A 26,387-nucleotide genomic window follows, 5' to 3' on the forward strand; every position below is an offset into this window, starting at 1 on the left:
CTCTCACTGACTCCCTGCTTCTCCCACATCAATAGGATATCCTTATAAAAGACTAATTCATTGCATATATGTGGGTAATTCCAAAAGTTCATGGAAAATGGTATTAAAAAATAGTTTATTTTGGTGCCAAAAATTTTGAAGTTCATACAGTTTTTTCATATTATACATTTTCCATGAACATTTTTAAGTACCCTCATATCTGTCACATTCCTTTGTCCTTTCATCTGTTGATGGATATTTAAGTATTTTTTACTTTTTGGCTTCTGTGAATAATGATGTGTGAACATGGGAGAGAGAATATCTCTTCCAGTCCTTATTTCAACTCATTTGGTACTCATATATACCCCAAAATCAGATTGCTTAACCACTTAAATTTCATAGGCAGCGAGAGCGCTCTCTTTGTATGCTTGCCTGATTATCCCTTGAATCTATTTTATTCAAAGTTAGATTATTTAACCACAAATACTCTAATTCCTAAATTGCTCTTCAGAAAGGATGTGCTCATTTTCTTTGCTACTAACAGTGTTTGATAGCACCCATTTCCCATTTTTTACTCTATCTAATATTATTGTAAAAAATGATCATTGGTCATTAATTTCCTTTGCATTTAGTTGAGGTCTATTGATGTGGAACTTATTTATGTTTATTGTCCATTGGTATTTAGTGTCTTTTGAGTAGCCGCCACAGCACCAGCCCTTATTATTTCTTTTTTAAGTGCTGTTTTAACCATGAGATAAAAATGTAAATTATTTTAGTGTTCAAATTTATTAGTCTTTTCCCTCATAGTTTCTGGTTGTGATACTTACAGGATAATATATAAATACATATATATGTAATTAAATATGTGTATTTTATGCATTATAATTTACCTATAATTTTCTTTGGTGTATGGAACAAATTAAAAATCTACCCTTTTTTGAAAGGCAAATCTCAGCATTTATCGAATGATTTCATCTCTCCCTACCCACTGATTTAAGTAATTTTTATCATGTTTCTGATATTCAGATTACTATTCTGTTTCATTGTTATGTCTTCTCTTTCACTTGTACCATACCTTGTGTCTCAACTTTTTTTTTTTTTTTTTTTGTTCAAAAATAATTTATTTGCTTCTGATCACAACGCAGGAAGTTGCGAGGGCAGTGGTGTGCCCCGTGGCTGCCCCCTTCCTGGTCTGCACCTCCTACACAACATGCTCAGGGGCCCAAGCCTCTCCTCCCATTCTAACAGCTACAGAGTATGGGGGATGGTGTCTCAACTTCTATAACTTCATAATACATTTTAATATCTGGTATGTAAAGGGTGCTCACTCTCTTCTTTAGACATTTTCTTATCATTGTCAAAATTTCTTTATTAAAATTAATTTGGAACCATTTTGTCAAGTAAAAAATCTCTTCATTTGTATATTTTAACAAAATTCAAGTTTGGCATTTATATAGATACCAAATACTTTCTCATAAAGAAAGGTAGATAGTCCATTTATTGTTAATGATACCAAATTTTTCATAGGTATTATTGACTCATTAGTCCTTCTGTTCTATGTTAAACATGGTTTTATTACACATTTAGATTTACATGGTTAGGGTTGAAGAGCATATCTTGTTTTTTAAATGATATAATTGCTTTTCTTAGACTGAAGCATATGCATTTTCTGGGTAGCTTCTTATACAATGTGATGATTTCCGAATGTTTAACTCTATTCCAAGTCTATAACATTGACTTCTAAATCTGTCCTCCTTTCTTTATTCTCTATCTCATTTATTTGGTCAACAAACATTTGTGAGCATTTACTAAGAAATACTAGATAATCAAGAGGATGGGCTACAGTTGACCTAGGTTTGATTCCTAGTTGTGCCATTTGTTTGTGTGACTTTTGGTAAATTGGTTAACCAGCTGTTTCTTGGTGTTCCTATTTATAAAACTGAAATAATAAGAATACCTGTCTCAGAGCCTTTTGTGAGGCTTAAGCTACTTACTATATGTAAAACACTTGGAATAGTGCCTGACACATAATAAGCATGTGTTGCCTTTTAAGAGTATTTTTCTGTTGACCAGGCTGATGCCAGATGCTGGAGTGCTGGGATAAAACAACTTAAAAGAAAATTTTCCATAGTCCCTGACCTTAGGGAGACATTCTAATAGGAGGGAGAGACAAAATTAAGATAAAAAGATAAGAAATTAGTGAATTACAATGAATACTTTAAGAAAACCAACTGATACTAAAGGAAATGTGTGGGAGTCCAGTTGGGAGTTAGTGCAGTATTTCACTTAAGTGGTGATTATGGCTTGAGATATATGGTGGCAATGGAAATGGGAAAAAAATAGATTTTATATCTAGCTGGAGAATAATTAGTAATAATTAATTTTAGATTAATTTTGGTGGATTAGGGAAGAAAGAAATCAGGGATAAAACCCAGGGGCCAGTGCTATGCCATAGTGGGCTAACCCGTGGCCTGTAGCCCTGGCATCCAATGTTGCCTTCAGTTCGAGTCCCGGCTTCTCCTCTTTCGATCTAGCTCTCTGCTATGGCCTGGGAAAGCAGTAGAAGATGGCCCAAGTGCTTGGACCCCAGTACCCACGTGGGAGACCTGGAAGAAGCTCCTGGCTCCTGGTTTCAGATTGTCCCATCTCCAGCCATTATGGCTATTTGGGGTGTAAACCAGTGGATGGAAGACCTTTCTGTCTCTCCCTCTCACTGTCTGTAACTCTACCTCACAAATAAATAAATAAAATCTTAAAAAAAAAAAAAAAACAAAACAAAACCCAGACTGCGTGTTTTAGAGGCTTGCATGATTGTAGTGTTTACTGAAACTAAATTAGGCAGGGAGCACACAAGTTTGGTGGAAAAGAGTTTGGTTCTGGACTTTTAAGCTAGCAATGTCTGTGAGAAATCCAAAGTTTAGGTAGATAATTAGATATATAATTCTGAAGTTAAGTGACTATAAATTGCATTAACTGGATCATTTGTGTTACCCTTCTAAAGGATTATCCCTGCCTCCTCAGCCATTCTTCTAATCTTGACTAAGGAATCTTTGTAAGATAGCCACCTGATTAAACTCTTGGGAAAGGCTCCTAGGTCCTTACAGAATAAGGGCCAGAATGCTGTGGGAGATCTTCCTGACCTGGCCTTGTTTTCACTTCTGTTCCACTTGTCACAAGCATCTTACTCTTCAACTATACCAAACTGCTTAGGATCTTCTATAACTGTGACTTTGCAAACATGGCTTATTTTTCCTCTAGAATGTGCTTACCCGAATACTCCATCTGCAGACTTCACTCTTCCTTCATGTTTCATCTTCAGAGTTTCAACGAGTTAAATGAGATATAACATATTCTAAGCATTTTTTTTTCTTTAGATGAAGCCATCTTTGAATGCTAGTTATTGCCTTACAGAATAAACATCCTCACTTAGGTACAGTGCTTAATATGTACTTCCTTCAAACCACTTACTGCATTGTACTGTGATTTTTATTGTGTATAACTCTCATTCAACTCCTCAGTTGGACTCTGAGGTGAGGTTTCAGTGGTGCAAATTCATCTTTGTATACCCAAAACGTTCTAAAGGGTCTAGTACATAATAAGCACTTGTTAAGTGTTTGTTGAATGAGTGAATTTGAGAGGCAATGTTGCAAACAGGCCAAAGTTCAAACTTTGAGATCACCAGTTGCTGTTAAACCTGTTTAAGTTATTTAATGTCTCAACCTCAATTTTTTTGTCCTTAATGTGAGGCTAGTAATATGTTATGAGTTGTTTGGAGAACTACAGGAGATTTTCTGAAATTTCCTAGTGAAGTGCCTTGAAGAAAGAGGTCATCCAATAATTGAGAGTTGTTTTTTCATTATCCTGAAAACAGTTGTCTGTGCAATGAAAGATTGTAGTGTCCTTGCTTTTAAAGTAATTGGATATTAGATATGGCAATTGGAAAGTCCCTGTAATAAGTGAATTAAAAAATGTTATGTAATATAATCTAATGAAATTCATCTATACTTTGTAATATTCATCTTTACTTGAATATTATAAATTTACTTCAGTTTTACTCAGAAAATGTGATTTGATTGGTTAAATTTAGATTGTGATTTACTGATAACTTATAAATATAGTTATATCAGGTATAAATATGTAACTAGAAAACACATTGCTATGTATGGTCAAAGTATGTTAAAATGTGACACAGGCACATTCCCATGCTCTCAACAAATCGCAAGAATTTCTGTTATTGAGTATATGACTATTATCACCTTGCAAATACTTGGGTAGATTAGTAAATCCTTTCGTTGACTTCCTTTTCAACACATAATCACATTTGTCTGTGTGAGTCTATGGTTTCCAGAATCCTTGTATTTTAATATAGGGATATCTAGTAGACCTCCCATATTCACCACTTGTAGGCACTGGTAATTTATTCAAACGAAATTTGTATTTAGAGCAAGGACCTTGTAATTGCTTATGTTATCACATGGTTACTTCTGTATTAACTTCATATAACTCTGGTCAAGCTTACTTACTGAGCAAAGTACCTTCCAGGCCCACCTCTCCACCTCTGTCTACCTGTCTCCTCTTAGCAATGTTGGGGGGATGGGGTAGAAGGAGGGAGTAATCAAATCTTGTTGCCATAGATCACCCATGATTTACTTAGGACATTTTATTTTCATATTAACTTGTATCTATGAAGCAAAATTATAATTATGACCATTTCCATTGACATGTATCACCAGGATTTATATATTTATAAAATTTAATTGTACTAACAGAACTTATTTTTTATTATGCATTTAGAAAAATATTCTGCATCAGAGAGAGTTTTCCACACTTTCTAGTGTATTCTTTGGAACCCTAATGCATATTTGGTAAACACTAATTTTTTTTATTTGTTAAACTTCCAATCTTTTGTTGTTGTTGTTGGTTTGTTTGAAAGGCAGAGTTACAGAGAGAGAAGGAGAGAGACAGAGCGAGATCTTTAATTTACTGGTTCATTACCCAGATGGCCACAATAGCTGGGGCTGGGTCAGGCTGAAGCCAGGAGCCAGGAGCTTCTTCTGGATCTCCCACGTGCAGGAGCCTAACTTTGGCTATCCTCTGCCACTTTCTCAGGCATATTGGCAGGGAGGGGTGTCAGAAATGGAGTAGTGGAGGCTTGAACCTGCACCTCCAGGGGATGCTGGCATTGCAGGCTACAGCTTAACCTGCTGTGCCACAGCACTGGCCCCCATCCCTCCGATCTTAATTACTCTTCAGAATACATTTCTCATTTCCTTGCTATAATTTGAAGTTGGCTTATACTTTCTGTCTACCTGGCTTGACTTCTGCAAATGGACATGAAGCCGGCTGACATACCACTAGTTTATTAGTGCTTAGACTCCTATGTCTTACGTGAGCTACATTGCCACACTGTTTCTCCCATGCACTGCTGTGGTCATACCTTATACTATCTCATCCCTAAAAGCTGTTCTACCTCTAGACTCTCTAGTCAATGGGCCCCCTGTCCTTTGAGGTTTAATATAATAAATTATACCGAATATTTAGTGCCAGGCATTGTACTGGATGCACAGAGTACACCAGTAAACAAAACAGACAAAAATCTCTGTCCTTGTGGGGATTATATTCTAGTGGGATAGAGACAGATAATAAATGAAAAGCATGATAAGTAAATTATATAGTACTTTATAAGGTGATAAGTGCTATCAAGCAAGAACAAGTAAAGCAGAGGAGAGATAGAGAAAGTTGCAACTTTTAAAGAAGCTGGGCAAATTAAAATTTTATTGGGAAACTGACTTTTCAGAAAAGACTGAAGGAAGGAAGGGAAGTAGCCATGCATATATCTGGTGTAAGAGTAGTGTAGGCAGGCACATTAGGTGATACAAAGGCCTAAGGCAGGAACATACAACGACATCTGTGTGTGATAGAGTGGGATAAATGAGTGGAGAGGTAATGGGAATGGGAGAGCAGATTGTGTAAGGAACTGAAACCCGTTAGTAGACTTTTGGCTTTTTTTCTTGAATATTTATTTTATTTGTTTAAAAGGCAGAGTTAGAGAGAGAGGGAGGGAGAGACAGAGAGAGAGAGAGAGAGAGGTTTTCCATCTGTTGGTGCGCCCCTCAAAATGGCCTCAACAGCCAGGGCTGGGCCAGGCTGAAGCCAGGAGCCAGGAGCTTCATGGGGTCTCCCACGTGGGTGGGGCTATTTTCTGTGGCTTTCCCAGACACATTAGCATGGAGCTGGATCAGAAGCGGAGCAACTGGGACTTAAACTGGCACCCATATGTGATGCATGCACTGTAGGTAGTAGCCCAACCAGGAACACCGCAACGCCAAGCCCAGAGATAAGGCTTTTATCCAGTAAAATTAGGTGCCACTGAGGAATCCTGAGAAGTGAGAATTCTGAGACTCCCTTTTCCAAAGTATGTCACTGATGGCTATGTTGGGAGGAAAATGTGGGGAACAAGGTGAAACTGAGGAAATACCAGTTAGAGTCTTGCAGGAATTCAGACTGAAGATGGTGGTGGTTTAGATCAGGTTGTGAGTAGATCTGGAGGTGATAGGAAGTAGTGGGATTCTGGATGTATGAATTTAGTCCAACAGGTGTTGCTGAATGTGCCTTATGAGACCAAGAATCAAGGTTGGCTTTAGGTGTTGGTATGAGCCACTGGAAGGATGAGATGAGGATGTCTGGATGGAACAGGGTTTGGTGAGACCATCCAGAATTCAGTTTTGTTTGTGACTGAGATGCCTGTAGGCCAGGGAGAAGTGTCTGGTTAGATATACAAATCTGAAGTTCAGAACAGATTTGATCTCCATATATAAATGTGGGAGCCACTGGCATGCAGGTAGTGTATAAAACCAGAAGACTAATGAGATCACTGTGGAACAGAGCAAGGAAGGCAGCTAAGAACTGAGCCCCATATACTCTAGTGTTGAAGAGACAGGAAGAAGAGGTGGAGCCAGCAGTAATTGAGACTAAAAGTGAGATAGGATGAAAACTGTTTAAAATACGGTATTCTAGAACCTGAATTTTAAAAAAATGATTTCATGAGAGCTGAGAGACTTAGTGATAGTTCCAGCAAGATGAAGACTGATAATTCCTTCCTGTTCTCTTCCTTTCAACTCCATTTCAAGAGCTTTGTATATTTACTGGAACCTCTTCCTAGAACACTCTTTGATCCTTCTTGTCTGTTTGATGTCTATTTATTGTTTGTGCCTCAGCATTGATGTATGTGTACCTAGAAAGCCATTCAAACACTGAAATCTGAGAAATCAGTCCCACTTACATACCCTCTTAATGCCCAGGGCATCCCCTGTAGAATTTATTCAGAACTATATCTGTATTTACTGTTATGGATCTAGAGGCTAGCTCAAAGCCTTCTACATGTAACCACTCAAATATGTATTTGTTGGATGAGTGAAAGAATGAAATTCAGGGAATTGGCCGATTAATAAATTTTTCACTGTAGTTCTTTACAGGGCAAATATTTTGATTTTTTTAAATACACATATTCATTTAGATTTAGCTAGAAAGCAGAAATGGAACATTCTTGTGAAAAGGGAGGAAAGACCCAAAATAAATTCAGTATGCCTTCCCTCTACCAATAGCTACATGGTCTTGGAATTTTTTCTTTCTGACCTCACCACCCCAAACTTTCAGTGTTAATTGGTACATGTTAAGACAGAGTGTTTTTTGTTTATTTGTTTTTTAGTCAAACTTTTAATTTTGAGACCATTGTAAATTCACAGACAGTTTTAGGAAACAATGCAAAGAAATCCTGTGTACCCTTTACGTGGTTTCCCCCAGTGGAAACATCTTGGAAGACTATAGTACATTTTAGAACCAGGAGGTGGACACAGTGAAGGTAGAGAACAGTTCCATCCCACAGGAATTCTTCGTTGTACCTTTGTATTAACCATGACCATTTTTATTCTGCCCCTCCTTAATCCCAGGCAATTATACCTGTAATTTTAGCTTTTCCTTTAGTTTATATATAAATAAAATGTTATTTAACATTATGAAATTTCCTGTTTTCACTTACTGCAATTTGCTGGCGATTCATCCAAAATGTTGTGGGTGTCAATTGTTCCTTTTTATTACTGAGTAAATTCCAAGATACAGATGTTCTACAGTATGTTTAATTATTCACCAATTGGTGGATATTTGAGTTGTGTCCAAGTTTTTGCGGTTATGAATAAAACCACTATGAGCATTCCTGTATGGGTTTTTGTGTGAATGTAGGTTTTGACTTCTGTAGGATAAAAATGCAGTTGCTGGATCATGTGATGGCTATATGTTATTTAAGAAATTTTGAGGGCCAGTGCTGTGCCTGGCATCTCATATGGATGCCTATATGAGTCCTGGCTGATCCACTTCTGATCCAGCTCCCTTCTAATGTGCCTGGGAAAGCACCAGAATATGGCCCAAGTTCCTGGGTACCTGCCACCCATGTGGGAGATGCAGAAGAAGCTCCTGTCTCCTGACTTCAGCCTGGCCCAGTCCCGGCCATTGAAGCCATTTGGAGTGAACCCGTGGATGGGAGACCTTTCTGTTTCTTTGCCTCTCTCTCTCTGTAACTCTGCCTGTCAAAGAAATAAAATAAATCTTAAAAAAAAAAAAAAAAGAGAAAATATTAAACCATGACTGTATTTATACTCTGTTTTCCTGGAAGCAGATTTCAAGCCAGGATTTTTTTTTTTTTTTTTTTTTTTTTTTTTTGACAGGCAGAGTGGACAGTGAGAGAGAGAGAGAGAAAGGTCTTCCTTTTTGTCGTTGGTTCACCCTCCAATGGCTGCCGCGGACGGTGTGCTGCGGCCGGCGCACCGCCCTGATCCGAAGGCAGGAGCCAGGTGCTTCTCCTGGTCTCCCATGGGGTGCAGGACCCAACCACTTGGGCCATCCTCCACTGCACTCCCTGGCCACAGCAGAGAGCTGGCCTGGAAGAGGGGCCACCGGGACAGAATCCGGTGCCCTAACCGGGACTAGAACCCGGTGTGCCGGCGCTGCAAGGCAGAGGATTAGCCTAATTAGCCACGGCGCCGCAGTCAAGCTAGGATTTTAATGTTTGTTTGTTTTGAAATCTTTGGATGAAGCTTTAGTTCGTTTTGGACTTTGTGGTTATATGACTTGGGTTCAGTTCCTGGCTTTCTCACCCACTGTCATTGTTTCCTCATTAGAGAATAAGAATATAATATTTGTTTCATAGGGTTCTTAGGAGGGTTAAATGAAATAGCATATTTTCAAGTTCTTGGCATGAAACAGACACTAGTATACCATAAGCACTCCAGAAATACTGCTTTTCTCTTCACCTTCAGAAGCTAGTGACTGGCCATATTTTTACTGGTATTTACATTCTCTCAGTGGCATGTGACATTATTCCTAGCATTTTTTAATATTGTAATCAGTTCCCATGTATTAAGAGAGTTACCACTTCATTGTTTTAGATGTTTAGTTTGCTTTCTTTTTTTTGTTTGTTTGTTTTAAATATTTATTTATTTATTTGAGAGGTAGAGTTACAGACAGTGAGAAGGAGAGAGAATATTCTTCCTTCTGTTGGTTTACTTCGCAAATGGCTGCAACGGCCAGAGCTGTGCCGATCCAAAGCCAGGAGCCAGGAGCTTCTTCTAGGTTGCTCACGCAGGTAGGGGCCCAAGCACTTGGGCCATCTTCTACTGCTTTCCCAGACCATAGCAGAGAGCTGGATTGGAAGGGGAGCAGCCGGGACTTGAAGCGGCACCTGTATGGGATGCTGGTGCCATAGGTGGAGGATTTAACTTATGCCACAGCACTGGCCCTTTAGTTTGCTTTCAGAAATAATTTAGTAGTTTTCTGTTTACAGGTCTTGTGTATGTTTTTTATTAGATTTATGAGTATTTCTGGTATTTGAAATTTTTTGATGTTCTTGAAAGTAGTATCAATTTTTTTTTGTTTGTTTGTTTTTAATTTTTTTATTTTTTGACAGGCAGAGTGGACAGTGAGAGAGAGAGAGACAGAGAGAAAGGTCTTCCTTTGCCGTTGGTTCACCCTCCAATGGCCGCCGCGGCCGGCGCGCTGCGGCCGGTGCACCGCGCTGATCCGATGGCAGGAGCCAGGAGCCAGGTGCTTTTCCTGGTCTCCCATGGGGTGCAGGGCCCAAGCACTTGGGCCATCCTCCACTGCACTCCCTGGCCACAGCAGAGAGCTGGCCTGGAAGAGGGGCAACCGGGACAGAATCCGGTGCCCCGACCGGGACTAGAACCTGGTGTGCCGGCGCCGCTAGGCGGAGGATTAGCCTAGTGAGCCGTGGCGCCGGCGAAAGTAGTATCAATTTTAAAATTTCTTTTGTTTTCTGCCAGATTAAAGAAATACAATTGATTATATATAAAGATACTCTGAAAAGTTCATGGGAAAATGAAATTAAAAGATAAAGCTCATTTAGGTGCCAAAAATTATGTAATCTGTGTGTATGTGTTGTCTTTAAAACGTTTATGGAAATTCATATCATGAAAAATTTTATGCATGGATGTCAAATTTGTTTTCCAACAAGATAAACTTATGTTTTGGTTTCAGTTTTCCATGAGTTTTTTGACTTAGTCTTTTATATTAATCTTGGATTCATTACCTTCACTAAATTTACTTTTAATTCTACTAATTATCTGTAGATTCTTTTCTATCCTGTTACATATCTTGCTATGTCACAGGTTAGTGTTAACACTTTATTCCATGATTCTTTGGCTTTTCATTCTGTCTCTTTTTTCTTTGCCTTATCAAACTGATCTGCTTCCAGTATTAATCAGATTGGAGATTTTAGGCGTATTTGTGTCTTTTCTGATCTTGCAGAGAAAGCTTTCAACAATTGAACATAGTCATAATGTTTGCAAGTTTTAGGTCAATTCATTTCATTGTATGAAGGAAGTTCTTTTCTATACCTTGTATGCCAGGGAACTTTAAATTTTTATTAATTCATTTTATTTAGTTGGAAGACAGAAAAAGAAACGGCTCTTTTTTTTTTTTTAAGATTTATTTTATTTATTTGAAAGAGTTGCAGAGAGAGGTAGAGAGAGAGAAAGGTCTTCCATCCACTTGTTCACTCCCAAAATGGCGGCAACATCTGGAGCTGAGCCAATCCAAAGCTAGGAGCCAGGAGGTTCTTACAGATCTCCCACTATGGGTGCAGGAGCCCAAGGACTTGGACCATCTTCTACTGCTTTCGCAGGGGCATTAGTAGGGAGCTGGATTAGAAGTAGAACAACCAGGACTTGAACCAGCGCCCACATTGGATAACGGTGCTGCAGGCTGAGGCTTTAACCCACTGTGCCACAGCACCAGCATTAGATCTCTTTTTTGTTTTCAAATTAGGAAGAATTGCTTTTTTGAAAAAAGATTTTATTTTTATTTATTTGAAAGGCACAGTGACAGGGGAAGAGAGAGAGAGATTTCCTCTCCACTGGTTCACTCTCCAAATGTTTGGACTTCTGGGCCAGTCCAAAGCCTCATTTGGGTTTCCCAAGTGGGTGTCAGGGGCCCAAGTCATTGGGCTATTGTCCACTCCTTTTCTAGGTGCATTTGCAGGGCACAAGATCAGAAGTGGAGCAGCCATGACTTGATCCATCAGCTGGTTCACTCTCCAGGTGCTCACAACAGCCAGGGCTGACTCATGCCGAAGCCAGGAGCCATGTGGGTGGCAAGGACCCAAGCACTTGAGCCATCTCTTCCTGCCTCCCAGGGTGCACATTAGCAAGAAGCCTGAATTGAAAGTGTATGCATGTCTTAAACCTATGCACTCTTATCCTACTTGGCTTCTGAACAGCTGTGCCAAATATCTACTTCTGTACTCTGAAATAATTTTGTATTTCACCAAATGCTTTTTCCTTCGGTTATTGAAATGATCATAGGAATTTTCTTCCTCATCTTGTTCTTTTTGAGAATTACATTAAATTTTTCACAATATATTATTTTTTCTTAATGGTTGATTTATTTGAAAGGCAGAGTGACAGGGAGAGACAGAGATCTTCCATCTACTTGTTTACTTCTACCACAACAACCAGGGCTAGGCCAGGCTGAAGCAGGAGCCAGGAATTCCATCCTCGTCTGCCACATAGGTAGCAGGGGCCCACGTACTTGAGCCATTCTCAGCCTCCTTCCCAGATTTATTATCAAGGAGCTGAATCAGAAGCAAAATACCTGGGATTCTAAAGAGCATTCTGATATGAGATGTGGGTATTACAAGAGGTGGTTTAACCCACTCCACCATAACACCAGCCCCAACAATATACTCTTGATTAGTTGAGATATAATTCACATAACTTATCTTATAATTCTTTTGTTTTTTATAGAATCATCATCACAATCTAATTTTAGAACATTTTTGTCACTCCTAAAGAAACCAGTATATTGACCCTCCAAATCTAAAGGTTTCACATCCTTAGATTCAACCAGCCATAGGTTGAAAATATTCAGAAAGAAAAAGTGTCTGTGCTGAACATTGTAGACTTTTTCCTAGACAATACAGTAGAACAGCTATTTACATTGTATTGGATATTACAAGTAATCTAAAGATGATTTTAAAGTATATAAGTGAATGTGTATAGTTATGTGCAAATACTATACCTTTTTATATAAGGGACTTAAACATCTACAGTTTTGATATCAGTGGCAGGTCCCACAACTAATCCTCCATGCTTATTGAAGAACAGCTGTACTCATTAGCAGCTACTCTCTATTCCCTCACCCCCTGCCCTGCTGATACCCTTGACCCCCACACCTCCACTAGTCTACTTTCTACCTCTATAGGTTTGCCTTTCGTACAAATGGAATCATGAGTTTTGCAGTCCTTTGTGACTGGCTTCTTTCACTTAGTATGTCTTTTTTCTTTTTTAAATATTTATTTATTTACTTGAAAGAATTATAGATACAGAGAGGCAGAGAGAGAGAATCTTTCATTGGCTGGTCCACCCCCCAAATGACCAGTCCAAAGTCTGGAGTTAGGAATTCCATCTTGGTCTCTTAGACATTTGGCAGGCTATCTTCACTGCTTTCCCAGGCACATTAGCTAGCTAGAACTGAAGCGAAACAGCCAGGACTAGAACCAGTACCCATATGGATTCAGGCTTTGCAGCCAGTGGCTTAACCCACTACACTAAGACACCTGACTCTAAAGCCCGGATTTTTTTAAGTCCTCCAATTTTTTCTTTCACAAGGTTGTTTTGATTATTCTGGATCCCTTGCATTTCCATGTGAATTTTAGGATCAGCTTGTCACTGATTGAACTTTCAAAGTGTAACCAGCCTTGCATTTGTGAAGTAAACCCATTTTAGTTTTGGTGCCTTACTCTTTCAACTTATTACCGTATCTGGTTCGCTAATATTTATTTTTCTGTGAGTATTTGAGATTGGCTTGTAAATTTTTCTGTGTTGTAATTTGTTTGCCAAATCAAATTTAGGCTGGCTTCAAAGGAGTGTGAAGTGAATATTTCTGTCATTCAGCAAATAGATCAGAATTGTTTATTATGTTCTTGAAATCATTTTTATCCTTACAGAATTTTGTTCAGTTTGAAAAATCAATTACTGAGAGAGAAATATTAAAATTGTATAGATTGTGTTACAGATTTGGTTATTTTGTTTCTGTAAATTTTCCTGTGATTTCTATCAGTTTATGCCTCAAGTCTTTATGTATTTTGAGGCTGTTTGTTTTTCTAGCAAATTAATGTTTTTGTCTTTTTAAAATGCTCTTCTTTATTCTAATAATAATAAATCCTAATTTTTTGCCTTATATCTATGTTATCTTGCATTAATAAAGAGACACAGCTATAGTTTATTATGCATGGTATATCTTTTTTTTTTATTTTCGATGTTTATGAATCCTATTTGAAGAATATCTTTTTAAAGCAGCAAAGACTTTCTAAATCTAGTATGAGAGTAGTTTTCTTTTAACGGTATTTTTAATATACTTACCTTTAATGTTTCTTGTAGTTTACTACTTCTTTATCTGTATTAATTCTGCATTAAAACCTTTACAATAGGGCCACACTGTAGCACAGTAGATTTAATCACCCTCTGTGATGCCGGCATTCCATAGCAGCACTGGTATGAGGCCTGGCTGTTCTGCTTCTGATCCAGCTCACTGCTAATGTACCTGGGAAGGCAGTAGAAGATAGCCCAAGTCCTTGGGTTGCTGCACCCTATTAGGAGATTCAGAGGAAGCTCCTGGCTTGGGTCTGGTCTGGCCATTTTGGGGGGTGAACCAGCAGATGGAAGATATCTCTCTTTTTCTCCCTCTTTATCTCTCTCTCTCTCTCTCCTCTCTCTGTAATTCTGCCTTTCAAATAAATAAAATAAAAATCTCATTAAAAAAATAAAAAAGACCTCATAATAAATATTTTAAAACAAAAATAATAAATCTGTCTTCTGTACATACAGTTTTACTAATCAACCATTTACTTGTTTCCAAGATAAATCTCTTGGTAGTATTATATTTCAGAAATACCTGATCCTCCTCAATATTAGTATACTGTTTGTTTAGGTAGGAATCAGTTAATTCTAATCAAATTTACTATGATTACAGAAACCTTAAAGATTGAAAATAAAATCTTTCAATCAATCTCTTTTTAAGTATTGATTATTAAGACAGCTGCTTAAAAAAATGTGTTATCTGTTATCAGGAGCCAGAAAAGGGCATCAACCCAGGTACTCCAACATTAGCTGTGGGTCTTAATCATTTGATCAAATGCCTCTAGATTGAGTCACGTCTTGATTACACAGTTCTCTTACTCTGCACATGTGATCCATCACAAAGTTCTGTTTGTTTTACCTCTGGTACATATCCCAAATCTTTTCATGTTTACTGTTCAAGATGGTTTTTGTCTTATCCTTTGCAATCTGATAACAGATTTCCTGTTTCCAGAAACCATTTTGTATTCTTTGTTCTTTATGTTGTAGGTGATCATGTAGTTGAGAGGGTACTAAGGATACCTACTCATTTGTATTTTTGGGGACCATATTCAGACAGGTTTGAGTCCTAATACATTTCTAAATCCATTTACCTACTGGAGCAGTGGGGGCTTTGTTCATTGGCCAAATTCTATAGCGATGTTCATCTTCTGCCTTACCGTTGGTAGCCTTGTATCCTGTTGGTAACTTTTGAAATGTTGGGTCAACCTCCTTGCTTAAAAACACTTCTGTAAGTGGTATACAATAGGATTTCCAGTGCAGGTGGAAATGTTCTTTATCTGTACTGTCAGTATGAAAGCTACTAGCCAGATGTGGCTGTTGAGCATTTGAAACACAGCTGGTATGACTAAGGAATAGAATCATTAACTTTATTTAATTGTAACTAAACAAATAAGATTCTGCGACTAATGGTATATTAGCACATCTCCGTTAGTTTTCTTCATTCTTAAAATAGAATCCAAAGTCCTTATCAGGGCTGCATGTGAGTTGGCTCTTGCTTATCTCAATAGCTTTATCTTGTAGTATTCTCTCCTCTGCCTCTGTAACATTGGCCTCCTTTCTGTTTCTTGAAAACACAGGCCTTTATCAGCTCAAGGCCCTGGCACTAGTGTTCTCTGCCTTGAATACTTTCTTTTTAATTTTGAACCTGGCTTTTTATATCCTTCAGACCATTGGTTAAATTGCACCCTCTAAAACAGCCTTCTCCAGGTCAGCCTCATGAAGTGGTCATGACCCTCATAAGGTCCTTGTAATATTTGTACTGTTAACCATCTTGTTTGTTTATTTGTTTACTTTTAGTCTCTCCTTAAAGAATGTAAGCCCTGTGAACCCCTGGGCCTTGTTTTTCTAGAAAGTGGCCCATGGCACCCATTTGTTGTGAATAATAAACACTTGGTTTATTCTTGAGATTTTTAATAGCTAGAGAGGTTGGTTACTTTTTTGAGGGGATACACACAGTTTTTTTATAAGTCCATAAGTAACTGAAAAAAAACCCCTTTTTTTAAAAAAATGGGATGAGATTATATATATAAATAGAGATAGCATGGTGCTAAGTACAAAAATATCAGAGATGTGTTATACTGGTATGGTTTAATAGAATATTTTTCTTGTAGAGGTCTAAGAATTTACAGGTATTTTTTTGTGTGTGTGTGTTAGAAAATGAAAATTACATCTGTAGAAATACAATGAATGAAGAAAGTACTAATCAAGCAGAGTTTATACAGTGGATTTGACTGATTAAATAGAATTAGTCTTAACAGTCAAAACTCAATCGTACTTACTAATGTTAATTTAATTACTATGAATTTTTAATTAATGCCTTTACATTTTATAATTTCTTCAATGTAGGTTTGCCCCACACATAGTAAATTTGGTGTTGTATTAAAATGTACATTTATAAAAGGATCAATCACAAAAGGACTCATCTTTTTATAGGAAATCCACCCCTTATCTTAAAAAGTATTCAATTTCTAAAAGTCTTATTGTTTATTGTATAGCTTCTTTTTTAGATTTATTTACTTATTTGAAAGTCAGAGTTACACAGAGAGAGGAGAGGCAGAGAAAGAGAGGTCTTCCTTCTGATGGTTCACTCCCCAATTGGCTGCAATGGCTGGAGCTGCGCTGATCTGAAGCCAGGAGCCAGGAGCTTCTTTCGGGTCTCCCATGCGGGTGCAAAAGCCCAAGGACTTGGGCCATCTTCTGCTGCTATCCCAGACCATAGCAGAGAGCTGGATCAGAAGTGGAGCAGTCAGGTCTCAAACCAGCGTCCATATGGGATACCGGCACTTCAGGCCAGGGCGTTAACTTGTTGCGCCACAGCGCCAGCCCCATATTATATAGTTTTTCAATAATAACATTATCTCACTGAGTTATGCTATGGCTATATTATGGTTCAAAATGAAATAGAGGATAGAGTATATATAGAAAGTACGTGAAGGGGCCCAGTGCTGTGGCGCAGCAGGCTAACGCCCTGACCTGAAGCATCAGCATCCCATATGGACGCTGGTTCAAGACCGGCTGCTCCACTTTCGATCCAGCTTTCTGCTATGACCTGGGAGAGCAGTGGAAGATTGCCCAACTCCTTGGGCCCCTGCACCTGCATGGGAGACCTGGAGGAAGCTCTGGCCGTTGCAGCCAATTGGGGAATGAGCCATCGGACTGAAGACCTCTCTCTCTGCTTCACCTCTCTCTGTGTAACTCTGACTTTAAATAAATAAATAAATCTTTTTTTAAAATAAAACAAGTAGATGAAATAATTGTTTGAATTCAGTGCTTTGAATTTTCTTAGTAACCTAGTCTGTGTACTTTTTTTTTTTTTTAATGATTTATTATATTTATTTGAAAGCCAGAGGGAGTTGTGCTCTGGCATACCAGATAAAGCTATCACCCACAGCACAGGCATCCTGTATGGGCGCCAGTTCGAGTCTCAGCTGCTCCACTTCCAATCCAGCTCCCTGCTAATGCACCTGGGAAAGCAGACGCTTGAACTCCAGCACCCATGTGGGAGATGCAGATGAAGCTCCTGGCTCCTGGCTTTGGCCTGGCCTGGCCCTGGTAGTTGTGTCCATTTGGGAAGTAAACCAGTAGATGGAAGCTCCCCCACCCCTTTCTCTCTGCCTTTACCTCCCCCTCTCTGTAACTCTGACTTTCAAATAAAATAAATCTTCAAAAAAAAAAAAAAAAAAAAAAAGCCAGAGTCACCTAGGGGAAGAAAGAGAGAGAGAGAGAAAGATATCTGCTGATTCAACCCCCAAATGGCCACAATGGCTAGGGCTGGGTCATCCAAGTCTCCCACATGGGTGGCAGGAGTCCAGGTACTTGAACTATCTTCCTTTGTTTTCCCAGGTATACTGGCAGGCAGCTGGATGGAAGTAGAGCAGCTGGGACATGAGCTGATGCTAATATGGGATGCTGGCATCACAGACAGCAGCTTAACCCTTTGTGCCACAATGCTGGCCATGTTCTGGGAACATTTTTTAACTAGTTTATTTCTATGTAAATAGTATATCGAAACTATTTATAAGTACTGTAATATTATTATTTATATATGATTCTATAATACACTTGCTAATATTTATCTTCCCCACCCTTCTCTTTTTGCATTTCTGTTTTTAGAATCATCATGCCTCAAGTTCATAATGTGAAAAAGTCTCTCACGCCTCAGATTGCTTGTTTGACAAGTGAATCTTACAAGCAACTGGATTTTTTGCCTGACAAACTAAAAGCAAAGCTCCTTCCATTCCAGAAAGATGGCATTACTTTTGCCCTCAAAAGAGATGGCAGGTGAAGTACTTCTTTCAAAATATATTAAAAATGTTAAATTCCCATCAAGTGTATTAATAATCAAGGCTCTGTTCAAATTGTCTTTGGATGTCTTCATCATCTTTCATTAGTAGGATTGATTGTGACTAAATTTGCTTACTGTGACTGACTTGAGTTTGAAATATAATGAGCTAATTCTGATTTCTTAAGTATATTGTTACTGTAAGTATTTGAGTTTTACTAGATTTTCTCATCATTTCATATTTTAAGTTTTCTAGAATGTGTTGCTTTTCTGTATAATTAGTCTTTACTACATTTTTATTATCCCACTTTTTACTTCAGATTGGCAACATCTGAATGTGTCTTCCTAAGTACTTTATGATACTAATACTGTCTACAGCTAATATTTTTAAACTGCATAATAGTTATATAATCTCTTCTATAAAGTTGGGCCTTTATATTATTTTATATGTTTACAAATAACATTGTCTTGGCTCTGTAGTCACATGTACCATGTATATTCTCCCCAACATCTTATTATGAAAATTGTAAATATGTAACAAAGTTGAAAGAATGCTGGTAAGCACTTTTTTAAAAAAAAAAAAGATTTATTTATTTATTTGAAACGTGGGGTTAAAGAGGCAGAGGCAGAAAGAGAGGCTCTTCCATCTGCAGGTTTACTCCCCAAGTGGCCACAACAGCTAGAGCTGGGCCGAGCTGAAGCCAGGAGCCTGGAGCCTTTTCCAGGTCTCCCACAAGGGTGCAGGGACCTAAAGGTTTGGGCCATCCTCTACTGCTTTCCCAGGCTATAGCAGAGAGCTGGATCGCAAGTGGAGCAGCCAGGACACAAACTGGTGCCCATATGTGATGCTGGCACTGCAGGCAGTGGCTTTACCCGCCACAGCACTGGCCTAGGTGAGCAATTTTTAAACTAACCAGCTACAGTCTAGTGTTTTCCCATTTTTTCTGTATCCCATGTTTATACATTTATCCATCCATCCCATAAATTCATCTTTTTTTTTTTTTTTTGACAGGCAGAGTGGACAGTGAGAGAGACAGAGAGAAAGGTCTTCCTTTTGCCATTGGTGCACCCTCCAATGGCCGCCACGGCCGGAGTGCTGCGGCCAGCGCACCGCGCTGATCCGATGGCAGGAGCCAGGTACTTATCCTGGTCTCCCATGGGGTGCAGGACCCAAGCACTTGGGCCATCCTCCACTGCACTCCCTGGCCACAGCAGAGAGCTGGCCTGGAAGAGGGGCAACCGGGACAGAATCCGGCGCCCCGACCAGGACTAGAACCCGGTGTGCCAGCGCCGCTAGGTGGAGGATTAGCCTAGTGAGCCGCGGCGCTGGCCCCATAAATTCATCTTATTTGTAATTAATTCCAAAATAAAGTTTATATATTATTATGCCTTCTCCTAAATATCTGTATGTGTATGTCTAGCCAGAGTTCATATTTGTCTATGATATTTTTTCCCCTTTGAGGTTAAATTAATGAAGTCCACAAACCTATGCTTACGTAAGTCAAACCCACCATCCTATTATATTCTCTCTTTCCATTTCCCAGTGAACCTCACCTTCACAGTCAGTCATTGATCTGATATTTTTTAATTTTATTTTATTTATTTTTTATTTTATTTTATTTATTTATTTTTTGACAGGCAGAGTGGACAGTGAGAGAGAGAGACAGAGAGAAAGGTCTTCTTTTGCCGTTGGTTCACCCTCCAATGGCCGCTGCAGCCAGCGCACCGTGCTGATCCGATGGCAGGAGCCAGGCACTTATCCTGTTCTTTCATGGGGTGCAGGGCCCAAGCACTTGGGCCTTCCTCCACTGCACCTCCTGGCCACAGCAGAGAGCTGGCCTGGAAGAGGGGCAACCGGGACAGAATCCGGCGCCCCGACCGGGACTAGAACCTGGTGTGCCGGCGCCGCAAGGCGGAAGATTAGCCTAGGGAGCCGCGGCGCCGGCCCTGATATTTTTTAAATCATAGGCTCGTTTTGCCTGTTCTACAACTTCATATAAATGGAGTCATAAAATATGTGCTGTTTTTGAATAACTTCTTTTACTCCCTACAATCTTAGTGAAATTCATTTGATTTTTGTGTTTTACTAACTTGTTTCTATTGTATGGATTTCTATTTATAGGATTTGGTTGATACCTAAGTTTATATGTCTGATGATTTTTATCCTATACCGACATCTTTCTGACTTTTCTAACTCGGACATAATTTCTTAGATTTCCTGTGCCAATTCCAGTGTTGTAATTTGTTTGCCAAATTAGACCAGTTATATTTTTCTATATTTATGATGTCAGTGTTCTTCAAATTCCTGAAGATTTCTGTTGTAAATGCTATCTTGAACTGCTACTTGATAGTCTTTAGCTTCTCTAGGAATTTCATACTTGTATTTTTGTGCTTATCAGTACAGCAGAGCAGAAAACAACATGGGCTTTAGAGTCAGAGAGTATTTAGATCTGAGACTCTTCTGGTAGCCGTGATGCTGAGCCTAATTTTACAAATCAGAGTTCAGATTCATCAACTATAAAATAGATATTATAGTCCTAATTACTGTACTTACAAAAGTATACTGAATTTCCCATGCTAACAAAAAGGGCCTTTTCCCCTTTTCTTAGCTGATCTTAGTAAATGACAAAGTCTTGTCCTTGGACTGTTAACCAATCCTAATAAAATATGAATGAGCAAAATGGAAAAATAAGAAGTAAGTTATTGATAAAGCTAAATTTATTTGTTTTAAATAACATCTATTTATTGTGTACTTAGATCTTCCCTGCTTTCCTGGAGATGTAGGTGTCCTTTCTTTTATTATAACATGCTGTTAGTAACTGAAATTTCTTATTATTTGGCAGATGAAAAATTGGTGCTGTTTCATTTAATGATCTATTTTTGCAGAATCATTAAATAATTTCAGAATATATAATATTTTACCTATATTATTGAATGCTATTTTAGTTGACACAGTCTATTTTAATAGATTTTTTCTTTCTTAGCACTTTGAGGTTGTATTCCACAGTTCTGTGGCTTTCATAGTTGCCATTGATTAAGTGTGTTCTTCATTCTTAAAGTATCACCCTATAGATGACTTCCTCTTTACAACGGGAAAAATTACAAAATAGGCTTGACAACACTATTGGTATGGCAGCCACATATTCAGTATGCTGCACAGGACACACAGAGTTCTACTTCTGTTGTATTGCAAATATTTGATCTGATAATCATGAGGAAAACAGTCAAACCAGTCCAAAATGTTGAACACTTTTTCAGGACAACTGACCCTGGCTCTTTAGAGGTTCCATGTCATGAAAAACCCCAGTGATAATATTCTAAATTGAGAGAGACCTAAGAACCGCAGCATCTGAAACTAATGTACAAACTGATCCTGGATCAGTAAGAAGAAAGGCTGCTGAGGACATTTTCAGGATAACTTGGCAACTCTCGTGGAGAGTCTATTTGGATGATATTATTAAATTAATTTTTATTAATTTAGATGAAGTAATGTGTGATTTCATGCCAGAATGTTCTTGTTCCTGAGAAATGCATGATAAAGAATTTTGGTACTATGGACTACTTCCTACCTTTTCCCAAAAGGGAGGGATATATTATATCTATTTAGAGTAATTTTGAGTGCATGAGTCAAGGTGTTAACAGTGTGACTGTGGTAAGTGGTGTAATCTGGGGTGTTTATGCATTGGTAAACAGTGTCATCTGGTGTATTTAGTGTATTATTCTTTTTTGCTTAACTGAGTTTGAAAATTTTCAAATTAAAAAATAAATCCAATCAATGTAATTTTTGATCCTTTCTATAGCATCTGATTTTAAGATTTTGTCTTTGGGAGCTGGCACTGTGGCTCAGTATGTTAAGTCTCCTTCTGTGGCACCAGCATCCCATATGGCTGCTGATTCATGGCCTGGCTGCTCCTCTTCTGATTCACCTCTTTGTTTATGGCTGGGAAGGCAGCAAAGGATGGCTCAAATGCTTGGGCGCCTGCACCCACATGGGAGACCCTGAGGAGGACCTTTCTGTTTGTGTCTCCCTCTCTCTATCTGTGACTCTGCCTCTAAAATAAATGAATGAAATCTTTTTAAAAAAAGATTTTTGTCTTTGGAGTTCTGTAATTTCTCTAATTTATTCATTATGATTTTCTTTTTATTAATATTGCTTGGGATTATTATGCATTTTAAATCTGAGATTCATAGCTGTTGTTTCCAGAAAATTCTCAGCCACTGCCACCCTTGTGGGAGACCCGGATGAAGCCCTTGGCTCCTGGCTTTAGCCTGGCTCAGCCCTGGTTGTTGTGGCCATTTGGGAATTGAAGGAGCGAGGGGAATATCTCTCTGTCTCTCCTTCTGTCTCTCTGTAACTCTGCCTTTCAAATAAATAAATAAATCTTTTAAAAAAAATCTAGGTAAAGAGCATTACCATCATCCCAGAAATTTCCTCTTGCTCCTTTTCAATAACTACTTCCTCCTTTCATAAGGTAACCACTAGCCTGACTTTTTTTTTTTTTTTTTATAGATTTGTTTTATGTATTTGAAAGGCAGAGTTACAGAGCAGAGAATGGTAGAGACAGGAAGAGGTATTATATCTGCTGAATCCCTCCCCAGATGGCTGCAATGACCAGGGCTGGGCCAGGGTGAAACTAGGAACCAGGAGCTAATTCTGGGTCTCCCATGTGGGCCTGCCTCTGCTGATCTTCCAAGCACATTAGCCTGGAGTTGGATCAGAAGTAGAGCAACTGGGACTTGAATTGATGTCCATATGGGATGCTGATGCTTCAGGGCAGGGCTTTAACCTGCTGTGCCACAGCACTGGCCCCTAACCTGATTTCTGACACATGCTTTTTTCCTATTCAGCTGTATCATTTTATTGTCTATTATGAGGTCTTTTGTATTTGTTTTTTTTTTCTTTCGATTTTTCTGTGAGATCATTGCATTTTGTGGTGTGAGGTTGTATTCGTTCTATTCACCATATAAAAGTATTTATCCATTTTACTATTGATGTACATTTGAGTTGTTTCTAGTTTTTGGTTCTTATAAATAGTAATGGTGTGAACCTTCTTTCACAAACTTTTTGATAAACATGTATTTCTGAGGTGTATCTATCAAAAAGAATTACTGAGTCATAGGTATGTATATATTCTACTTCAGTAGATACTGCCTGTAAGAGTTCACTAGGGCTATGATAAAAAAAAAAGTACCATGGCTGGATGGCTTAAAGAACAGAAATTTATTGTCTCACAGTTCTGGAGACGAGCAGTACAAATTAAAAATGGAGGTAGGTTTGGCTCCTTCTGAGGGCTGTCAAAGAAGCTGTCCTGGACTGTCTTTTCGTATCATCTTCAATTTATGTCTCTGTATCCAAATTTCCCTTCTTTGTAAGGACATTAGTCATATTGATGACATACTGCCCTAATGACCTCATCTTAACTAATTATATCTGTGGTAGTACAATTTCCATACTCTGGTTTCTCCTCAGATCATATAAATCTTTTTCCTTTTACTTCACTAATTATATATATAGTAGTACAATTTCCAAAGAAGGTCACATCTGAGTTACCTGGAATAGGGACTTAGGCATTTTGTGAAAGCACAGTTCAACCCATAACACTACTAAACATTTTCTAAAGTATTTGTGCCAATTTATACTTGTATCAACAGTTTATGAATTTTGTTTGTATCACATCCTCATCAGCATTTAATATTGCCTATTTTTATGTCATTTTATATATTCTGGTGAATATGGAGTGATATACATTTGGGTTTTAATTTACTTTTCTATGATGGTAAACAAAATGTAATAACTTTTTATATGCTTACATGGGTACTTCAGAAAGTTCATGGAGTGGCTGGTATTGTGGCATAGCAAGTCCCAGCTGTTCCACTTCCAATTCAGCTGCCTGTCAATGTGTCTGAGAAAGCAGTGGAAGGTAGCCCAAGTGCTGGACCCATGCCACCCACATGGGAGACCAGATGGAGTTCCTGGTTGCTGGCTTATTGTGGCCATTTGGGGAGTGTACCAGTGGATGGAAGATTTCTCTCTATCTCTGCATCTCCCTCTCACTGTAACTCACCTTTCAGATAAATAAATAAATAAGAAAGAAGAGAGAGAGAGAGAGAGAGAGAGAGAGAGAGAAAGAAAGGAAGGAAGGGAGGGAGGGAGGGAGAGAGGGAGGGAGGGAGGGAAACAAAATTCATAGGAAATGGAGTTGAAAAGATAGGTTTATTTTGGTGTAAAAAATCTGGAAATCCATGATTATGAAGAGTCTTTAAAAAGTCCATGGAGGGGCTGGCGTTATGGCATAATTAGTTAAGCTGCCACCTATATTGCTGACATTCCATTTGGGTACCAGTTCGAGTCCCAGGTGCTTCACTTCTGATCCACCTCCCTGCTAATGTGTCTGGGAAGGCAGTGGAGGATGGCCCAAGTACTTGGGGCCCTGCCACCCACATGGGAGACCCAGAAGAAGTTCCTGGCTCCTGGCTTTGGCCTGGCCTAGTCCTGGCCATTGCGGCCGTTTGAGGAGTGAACCAGCAGATCTCTGGTATCTCTCTGTATCTCTCTTTCTCTCTGCCTTTCAAATAAATAAATTTTTTTAAAAGATTTTAAAATTCCATGGAAATGCATATTATGAAAAAGCTGCACATGGATAAAAAAATTTTTTATCCAAATAAACTTCTTTTTAAAAATTTTGTTTTATTTATTTGAAAGGCATAGTTACACAGAGAGAGAGAGCGCGAGAGCAAGAATGAGAGAGAGAGATGAGATCTTCCATCTGCTTGTTCACTCCCCAAATGGCCATAATGGCCAGAACTGGGCCATACTGAAGCCAAAAGCTTCATTTGGGTCTCCCACATGAGTACAGCGGCCCAAGGACTTAGGCCTCTTCCACTGCTTTCCCAAGTGCATTAGCAGAGAGCTGGCTTGGAAATGGATTCACTGGAACTGAAACTGGCACCCATATGGAGTTACTGGCATTGCAGGCAGTGACTTAATCTATAATGCCACAATGCTGGCCCCTTACAAATTTTTTGAAGTTTTCTTAATATTAGTCATTTTTTAAAATCTTTTTTTGTTAAGTGCTTATTCATGCCTTATACATTTTTCTTGTGGGTTATCTGTGTTTCTTTCTTACTGTTTAGTAGGAGTTTGGATCTGAGTCTTTTGTCAAGTTTATGTATGGCAAATAAATTGCTTCAGGCTGTGGCTTTCCTTTTCCTTGCCTTGATTTCTCCTGTCTTTCATATATTTTAGAAATACTTGTCTATTACAAGATCATGTGAAGAATTTCCTTTTCTTCTGAAAGCTCTGTTGTTTTACCTTTTACATTAATTAGATTTGTAGTCCATGCAGAATTGGTTTATGCTTGAGGATCAGGATTAATTTTCTTTATTTTTAAATTAACTTTTACATATGATATCCAGCTTTTCTACCACTATTTACAGAAAAGACTAATTCCTGTATTTTATCATAATGTCACTTTTTTCTTAAGTCAAGTAATCATATTTACACCCCTTTCTAGGTAACTGCTATCCAATGGAACTACTGCTGTGATGTAAATGTTCTGTATTTGTACTCTTCACTTCAGTGGCTTTTAGCTGTTGTATGTGGTTTTTGAGTACTCGGGTAATGTAATTGAGACTGAATTTTTAATTTTGCCTAATTAATTTAAATTTAAATGTAATAGTTACTTGTGGGTGGGCATTTGGCATAGCTGCTTGGGATGCTGCTTGGGATATGCCCACATTCCATATGAGAGCACCTAAGGTTGAGTCCCAGTAGCACTGTGCATGCCATCTTCCTGCTAATATGCAACTTGGGAGTCACCAGGTAATGATTCAAGTAGTTGGATCCTTTCCACTCCCCTGGGAGACCTGGATGAGTTCCCACCTCTTGCATTCAACCTGGTCTAGTAGGAAGCTAGAATTTGGGAGTGGAACTGGAACTCAAATTCAGGTATTCCAACATGAGATATGAGCATACCAAATGGCATCTTGAACTCTTGGCCAAATGCCTTCCTCTGAATTATTCTTTTATTTAATTGATCTCCATTTATTTTCCTCTCATTTATTACTCTACTTATTAATATTTTAATAAGTTTGTGGCTTTTATTGAATAGATCTTTCATATATATCATTGTATGTGTTCCTATGTATTAAATATTTTTATATTCTTATAAATTACCCTTTTCCCCTCCAACTGTTTTAAA

The 26,387-nt window shown here is 38.5% G+C and overlaps 1 protein-coding gene across 14 annotated transcripts in view; it reads left to right on the forward strand.

Moving 5' to 3' along the window:
- Positions 1–26,387, forward strand: part of ZRANB3 (zinc finger RANBP2-type containing 3) — a 303,637-nt gene that overhangs the window by 4,019 nt on the left and 273,231 nt on the right. For 7 of the 14 annotated variants that reach the window (XM_070070992.1, XM_070070990.1, XM_070070993.1 and 4 more), the window contains exon 2: positions 18,018–18,185. In XM_070070992.1, coding sequence (XP_069927093.1) covers positions 18,025–18,185 — 161 coding nt within the window. In that variant the 5' untranslated portion in view covers positions 18,018–18,024. Of the gene's footprint in view, positions 1–18,017; positions 18,191–26,387 lie in introns of those variants that run through there. The other 7 variants (XM_070070995.1, XM_070071000.1, XM_070071002.1 and 4 more) reach the window with 2 other exon arrangements.

This window comes from Oryctolagus cuniculus, chromosome 3 (genome assembly GCF_964237555.1).
Source record: "Oryctolagus cuniculus chromosome 3, mOryCun1.1, whole genome shotgun sequence".
Classification (NCBI taxonomy): Eukaryota; Metazoa; Chordata; class Mammalia; order Lagomorpha; family Leporidae; genus Oryctolagus; species Oryctolagus cuniculus.